General features: G+C 36.0%; 1 protein-coding gene across 1 annotated transcript in view; it reads left to right on the forward strand.

Moving 5' to 3' along the window:
• LOC125842937 (ankyrin repeat-containing protein ITN1-like) overlaps positions 1-5,581 on the forward strand; it is a 192,123-nt gene extending 186,542 nt beyond the window's left edge. Inside the window, exons 2-3 of the mRNA XM_049522210.1 lie at positions 5,236-5,361; positions 5,423-5,581. Of these exons, the coding sequence (XP_049378167.1) occupies positions 5,236-5,361; positions 5,423-5,581 (285 nt within the window). The remainder of the gene's footprint in view (positions 1-5,235; positions 5,362-5,422) is intronic.
• Positions 5,582-8,535: the final 2,954 nt, after the last annotated feature.

Raw genomic sequence — 8,535 nt, forward strand, 5'->3', positions numbered from 1 at the left:
TGTTTTCTGATAGAACCAAAAGAATGACATATGACGATAAGCATGGATCTTTTGTTTCACGTGTGAAGCTTCTTACACCAGAAAAAGCTATGAGTGGACTGAAACGGGAGGCTTTTCTGAAGAAAGGCAATTTGTTCATTAAAACTAATGCATGTTTTGTTCCATGTTCAGTTTCCACTCGTACAAAAGTTGATAGGCTAATAAAAAGAGATGCATGGCTAGATGTTCAAGATAGTTGTCCAATTTAGAAATTTGCAATATGTTGGGCAATAAGGCTAGGATGGTGATCAACAAGAAGCTTACAGAAAATAGCACAACTTCTCCAACTTCATCTAAGACGAAAAAGAAGTGGAAAAGAAGAACTAACTTTGTTTGTATGTAGTGCTCCTATTAACTTTGAACTAGAAGCTAAGTCAATGGCGGTTCGTGATTTGAACTTTCATAATTTTGACAAGTGTATAATTTCTTCCCATTGGCCACATTTTATACTTGTCAAAATTAAGGAAGTTTGAATCAGAAATATTCATTGATTTAAATTCTAGTTCTAAATCAACAGGAGCACTAAAGATAAGGCGAAGTTTGTTTCTTCTTTTTCCATATATTTTCCTTCTTAGATGAAGTTGTAAAAGTTGTTTCTACTTCTTATTGATCTCCATCCTAGCCTTATTCACTTTAATACTGAGAATTTCTAAATTGTACAATTCTCCTAAACGCCTAGCCATTCCTCTCTTTTGTATTAGCCTATCATTTTTTGAACAAGTGGAAACTAAATCAAGAATAAAACATGCATTAGTTTTCACAAATGAATTACTTTTCTTCAAAAATGTCCCCCAATACAATGCACTCATAACTTCTTATGACGTAAGAAGCTTCATTATGGAAGCAAAAGATCCATGTTTATATTCCTAAATCATTCTTTTGGTTCTTTCAGACAGCAAACTTGGAGCTTTAGATATAATCTTAAGAGTTTTCCTAACAAATTGATTTATATCAGGTTAAGAGCTTGAGCAAACCTTGTGTAGTATTTTATTATTGTTTCATCATCAGCTGAGGACTCTACAAAAAGGACACAAGAAAAATCCACTTCCACTTTAGTCTTCTTCTTCTCATGAGCAACATAAACATTGATAGTCTATTGGAACTAAGAATTACCATCTGAGGCGGAAAACCTATTTTGAGCCTTCAAAGCAAATTTTTGAGCTCCAGCAATGTCCTTCTAGGTTAATTTCTGCTCACCAATTTATTTGGCCTTAACAAATTCATCTCTGTTACATTCCATTTGCCTACAATTTTGGTAGGATGCAAATAAGCAAACTTTATTGTCTCCTTCAAATTAACTAGAAAATGGAGCAACACTCAACAACTTGGTTATTAGGTGAAGATTATTTAAATAAATACTGCAAATAAGAAATATCTTTGATTATTCAAACCTTAGAATACAAACTTTACAAAAATGCAAGTCATCGAACTAAAAACTTGAAAGCCAGAAATAATACCATAATAGAAAAAAGTTACTTGTTATCAAAGCTAAGACTTAATGAAAAAAATGTAACACCCCAGATTTCAAACAAATGAATACTCAACACTTGGCAATCAACCCTAACCATACTTCCAAGAAGGCCTTCCATGATTCATGGATCATCCTCTGAGCCGTGGATCATTCCATGAGCTATGGAATAGCTTGGTGGATTCACCATTTTTCATGAAATCCAAAGGTGAAAATCCTAAACATCAACATTTAACTTTGATTAGGGGAGTGTGTCATATTAAATACTCATTTTCTCATATTATATGCTATCAACTCTCCAAACTCTAAACAAACCTCAAGGAAGACTAAGTTTAGGGTTCTAAGGTTCCAACCTAGATCCTCTTCGTAACTCTAACTCTTCCTGATATGTGTGACTATCATAATGAGAAATTTAGTTCGTCCTCACACCCCACATCTACAGTTTCAATTAACAAGATGTAAAGATAAGTTTCTTACTCCAATGACCATTATTTCGAATTTTTCTTTCTCTAATTGATCATTCTACTGTTGAAATTATTATCCTTCTATTATTAGTGATCTTTGATTGATTAAGGGTTCATGCTTATACCACCACATGGTCCCTTCATAGCTAAAGTTATTTGAAAACCTTGTCATATAATTTCTTATGAATTAATTTAATGAGTAAAGTATGTTATAAGTATTAAAGCAGTATTTTCAAAAGAGTTTCAAGAAAGTGCAATTTACTTTAAGTGTATTAATTTTAGAAAGAAAGAAAATTCAATTGTAAATGAAGCATAATCAATTTTAAAGCATGTTTAGTCAGTTCTAATGAACCATGCTAAAAAAGGAGTCAAAGAAAGAGATGTTCGGTTTTATTCTAAAGTGAAACATTTTTCCTAAAGTGGGACAACTTTAAAGTTATTAAGCACCAATGCATATTTTAGTATTAGTATTAAGCATCAAGTTAGATATAGGTTCAGATTATTCTAACTCTTGAATTACACTGCCAGCTGATGAGTCCACAAATTGGACTCAATTATATTTTAATAGGAATTGTGTCCTCAAATGCTTATTTTATCTCAATATCTGATGAAAACCGTTAAGTTTCATGTATGTGAAGTTTTTAGGAAAGCATGGACACTACATCGCAAAAAGGAACGAAAAGGCGGAAAAGAACGAAGAAATGAAGGTCTGAGGATCGCCGAGTCCATTTGGCGAGTCGCTGAAGGGTCTCACTTCACCTTTTGTTCCAGTATGCTGAGCCTTGAAGGAAAGGATCAAGTCGACTGAACAAAGGAGCAGTCGGCGCATCGTCGAGAAGTTTTGCGAAGCAGTACTATGCCGCCCAATGACCCAGAGCACTACGATGCCGAAGGATGGTGCAAAACGGCGATGAACTACACAAAAGGGAGAATCGCCTTGTTATTGGGTCTTTCTTGTTGATAGTTTAAATTTAGTTTAATGGTGATTTCACCTAGTAGTTGTGGTCGAATTTAATGGGTTTGTAGTTGCAAATACAAGTCCACCCATGTGTTTTCGGCTTGCTCGAGAAAGAGGTCGTAAAACCAAGACTGCTAGACTGATGGACTAAGGAGTGGGTCGACATGAGGTTCAGCCCAAGAGGGTGAGCCCTAGTCCCATATCCTAACACTCAACTCGAGAGAGTGAGTGGGGTAAGGCGTAGGCTGGTCTTCATGCGGAAAGTGGATGTTCGAGAGGAACCCATTTGAAACGGGGTAAGTTGCTCGAGAGAGAATTTATTCCCACGTATAGCTTAGCCTAGTCACTATTACTTTATAAACTCTCTATCGAAATCATGTACCCAATAATTTAGATTAACCCGTATTCCGATCACATCCCAAGAATCCCCCTCTCATTGTTAGATTTTCTTGTTGATTTCGCTAATTTTAGCTTACTTGTGACAAAAATCCCTAATCGATATTTGAAACTTTTGTGTCCCCCTTTTATTTACAATGTTTTTAATCATTAATATCTTTAGCTACGACTAGTTAGAACTAAATTTTATTTTTCTATAAATTCTCAAAACCACTCCCTTGGGATGATCCCAACCCTCGGTTGGGTTACTATATTATCGACGATCGTAGACACTTGAATTGGAAGTAGTGTAGTTGGTCACGATAAGCCTCACCAGCATAGGTTGGAATCATACTGTTGATTCAGATAACTCCCCATTAAGCCCCTAGTAAAGGCGTAGTGATTGGATCCATTAGTCAAGTTCTTTCTTTACCCGGGAAAGATAAAGAATGACTCTGACAATATGGGAAAGATGTTGTATCATCATAAGGCTCATGTTATAGTTGTCGGTTAGCATAATTTTCCATGAAAAGTAAAGTTGCATTATTTTCAGTATTTGTCATAGATATTTTCATTTGTAAAGTTTATTGTTAAAGTACACATACATACTTTACTATTTAGTTGACTTTATTACAGTCCATCATCTGATCTACTCTTTATCTTTGTATTTTTAGTTATAATCGATTGTTTCATTTGACTATTTTATGTATTATATATTCCATATATTACACTATTCGGTGCTACATTGTATTATGATGTAGATTCATGTATTTGAGATCAACAACAGACGTATCACTGGGATCTTACTTTTATCCAGCTTTGATGAGACCTCCTTTCTTTCAGATGTCTCTAGTCTATCTAGGGTTTAGAGGTTATTATATATAACTAGTAGGGTGTTCAAGCAGTTGGGGATAATATCTTGACACACCTATCTTCAGTACATTAGACGCTTCATAGAGGAGTTAGTTGAGTTACAGTCTCTAGTATAAAGGTGATCTTCATTCTTCTTGTTGAACAATTGAATGAGGGACCTCTATATATCATTAACTCATTTACACTTTATAATATGATCAAATAAAGTAGAGGAGGTTGAACTCTTTTGAATGAACTCTGTCTTTATGCATTAATATGCTTCCAATTCTTACATGCACGCTATTATTTCCTGATCCATCAACATGAAGACTTGTCATGCTTCCATTAAAAACATCTCACAAACCTTCAACAACAAGTTATGATTCTATACATGTCTTCCATAACTTATAATTGAATTGGTTCAACAACTTCATCCCCAGTCTATACAACTGTTGAAATCTATACAGAGTAACCAATTAAAATCTACAGCTAACTCAATCTTGAAATACAATTAAGAAGCCACCAATGTATGGCTATGGATCTAACACCATGTATGGAAAAATACTAGAAAAAAAGTATAATTGGGGAGTCCTCATACTAGCCCAAGTTTTTTAAAGAGGATCAGAAGATTCAACTAAAAAGAGAAGCTAGAAAAAAGAATGAAGAATTAGGAAATGATAACTTGGTTTTGGAAGAAGCTATGAGTTGATTACAAATTTTCACGATCCTAAACCACTGGTCATGATGACACCTATTACAACCCACCAGTAGGTAAGCCTACCCTTAGCCCAAAATGGGAGTAATGGTCCTATGGCTGGCTTACATACTGGTGGATGGTAGTAGGGGTAATCACGACCCGTGGTTTTGGGTCGTCAAAGTTGGTATCACAACTCTGGGTTCACTGATTTCATCGGTACAAAGCTGATGTCTATTAGAATCCTACAAATCAGTCAGGAGATGTTTGTGTTCATTTTTTCAGAGGCTATAGGACGTTTTAGGGAATTCTCACCTTTGATTCCTTTTCATGCGTCTTAGTCGTGTTTGGTTCTAAAAATATCATTTGTTCTACTTTTTTATAGATGGTTCGCATGAGGTGTGCAGTAGCTAGGGGCGATGTTCATGAGCCTGCATATAGGGCCCCAACTGGGGGGAATGAGATAGAGATTGACCTTGAGGTCAGAGACGAGCTGCAGCACCATCTCAAGGTTAGGGAAGAGATGTTACACATGTCCCATCATTAAGCCATAGTCGATGCCTATTCCTTAGCTGGTTGGGTTGGGACCAGCCCAACAGTCACCTAAGCCTGCAAAGGCACGGGGACTTCAGATCAACAGCCAATGCACAGCTCCTAGCAACACTTGGAGGCATGCAGAAGGTCCTCATGTTAGCCCAAGATTGTTAACGAGGATAAAAAGATTCAACTAAAACTAGAAGCTTGAAAAAAGAATGTAGAATTTGTAAATGATAGCTTGGTTTTGGAAGAAGCTTTGAATTGAAATTTGCTTTGAGTTGATTACAAATTTTCACGATTCAAAACCACGTGTCATGATGACACCTATTACAACCCACCAGTAGGTAAGCCTACCCTTGGACTGGGAGTAATGGTCCTATGGCTGGCTTACATACTAGTAGATTGTAGTAGGTGTCATCACAACCCGTGGTTTTGGGTCGTGACAAAGTTGTTGTTACAATTCCAGATTCGCTCCTCGCAAATTTTTTGGGGTTGTAGGGGTCCTAAGGGAGGATGCCCACGAGTTCTTGACTAGCTACCACGAGAGATTATATACATTGGGTCTAGTGGGGTCTAGCTGATCAAAGTCCAAGGTAAGTATTTCTCAAGGCTCAGAATCTATTTTGGCTCGCCCATCACCATAGTTTCTAAATTGAGCTTCTTACTTGATGCTAGTTTCAAGATAAGCTTTTTCAACAACGTTTAGATAGGAAAATTAGAAAGATCTATCTACTAAAGATATTTTTTTTCAACTCCCTCTTCATCTACAAAGCATATGAGAGCGTTCTACACTATTTGATAGAGAACTTATTGGAAGGTGTTCAAAAGTAGTCGGGAGTTCAAATTTATACCTTTATTTGGACTGTGTAAAGGATTATATATTGTGAAATAAGGATGGAGGGAGTAATATTAAACTCATAGAAGGATCATAGATTCATATCTCAATTGGTAAGTGGGGAAATATAATGGTGTGGCGATACACCATTTACTTATCATAATTGTTGAGCTTATAGCTCGCAAATTCTTGCATTTTAATTTGATATCTGATTCATTTGAGAATTATTACATGTTTACTTGTTATCCGATCTACTTTACATACTAATACATGTTTTATATGTATTAATGTTCCTACTTTTGGGGCCGGGGCACTACATTTTTGTTACAAAACTATCAAATGAGTAGAATAACTTCTCGAGATTTTCTTTTGCTTCAAACAAGTCGAAGGAATTCACCAGAGATTAGGGAAAACACATGACTTTTGACTATGAAATGCATGACTTTAAAGACAATGTTGTAACTAATTAAACTAAAAACTCAGTGACAATGTAGTTTCATCGACATTAATAACCTTTTTAGTGATGAAAACACAGTATCATTTACAATTTTTAATACTTGTTTTGAGGGATGAGTTTGTCATAAAATGTTTACTGATACAACTTTATTTAACGATGAAACTCTCATTAGTCTTTGTATACACCCTTGCTTTAGGAACGAATGATTGAAAACTTATTTTTCGTTATGAAAGGTTTTTCTGACGAAATATGATATGTAAGTGACAAAATTATTCGCCACTGATAATAGAATTTGTTGCAGTCGGATAATTATAATAGTCCTCTTTCATGCTAGTCTCTTTTCCTTTGAGTAGGCAAATATATGTATAGGTAGAATCCATTGTACAAATCCAATTATTATTACTCCATAACTAAGATTAGAAGCTAACTGAAACTTGTTAGAGACTCTCTTACTGTTTATTGGAATCTATGATCGATGAATGGGAGCGGCTGAATAGGTTGGCCAAGTTCATTCAACTCAACATGTAAAATACCATCATCGTTTCCTTATCCCGAGTGCATCATAATGGACCACTAGGTCGCTTGGATTGTTCTTTGCTAGCACCAAGACTGAAATAATCAGAGATAAACAGGAAGGTTATCAAACAATTGTTAAGCTCATTTATGTATCTACATCAAATTAAATGTCATTCTAAAAGACTATTTGGTTGAAGTTTTCAAATCCACAAAGTAAAACTATTCAAGAAAGATCATATATCATAAGAGTTCAGTACTTGGTGAATTTTTTATATGATATGAATCATCTCTTGATAAGTTACCAGATTGGGCAACTTGTTTTTCATTTCATGGCCAGTTTTGAGGTAGTAGACCTATTTGCTCTTCTTATTGCTTACAATAATTAGGGGAAAGCCTTCCTTCACAGCTTTATCAAACTAAGCTATATCCGGAGCAAAGATTGCGAATTTCAGTCTTGCTAAAGAAACGGACACAATACTCAGCCCAAAACACTCACCTCCTAGCCATTATCCTCGTGCAGTCCAAATAACCCTCTTCATGACCATGTGGGGAATGGCAACCCTACCACAAAACCTACACCTCTATCACACCTGATGGAGGCAAGGTTAGCTGGCAGCATAATAAAATTGGCAACAACACAGTTGGAGCTAACTCAGGAATTGATACCACATTCTTCATCACCACCCAACAACTCTATCTATCTGAGTATGCAACACTTATCCCTTATACTCCAACTCAACAACTTTGTGAACTCATCACTGCAACAAATCTTGGATATGCAAACACCATATCAGTCCAACAAAGGAACCATGGACAACAAAGAAGCGAGCGGATGGAAGACCAAGTGGTCTTCTTCGTTGCCCATGGTTCCTTCGTTGGACTGATTTAGAGTTTGCATATCTAAAATTTGTTGTAGTGATGAGATCACACAGTCGTTCAGTTAGAGTATAAGGGATAAATGTTGCATACTCAAATTGGATAGAATTATGGGGTGATGAAGAATGTGGTAAAATTTCAGCATTGTCAATTCCCAAGCTAACTCCAACTGTGTTGCAGCTAATCTTATTATGATGTAAGTTAACCTCTCCTCTATCAAATATGGTAGAGGTATAAGTTTTGTGGTGGGTTTGTCATTCCCTCCACGGTCATGAGGATGTTGGGTATTGTTCAAGTTGAAGAAGTGCATGTTTTGGCATTGGATGAGTTGTGATGTTGAAAGTGTAGTGGAGGTGGTTGAATTGTGACTTTCTTGATTGATTGCTTATCAAGATTAGAGGAGTGTGGTAATGAGATTTGTGCATTGTCATTGATTTGGGAATGGGTTATAAGAACTACACAAA

This window comes from Solanum stenotomum, chromosome 10 (genome assembly GCF_019186545.1).
Source record: "Solanum stenotomum isolate F172 chromosome 10, ASM1918654v1, whole genome shotgun sequence".
Lineage (NCBI taxonomy): Eukaryota > Viridiplantae > Streptophyta > Magnoliopsida > Solanales > Solanaceae > Solanum > Solanum stenotomum.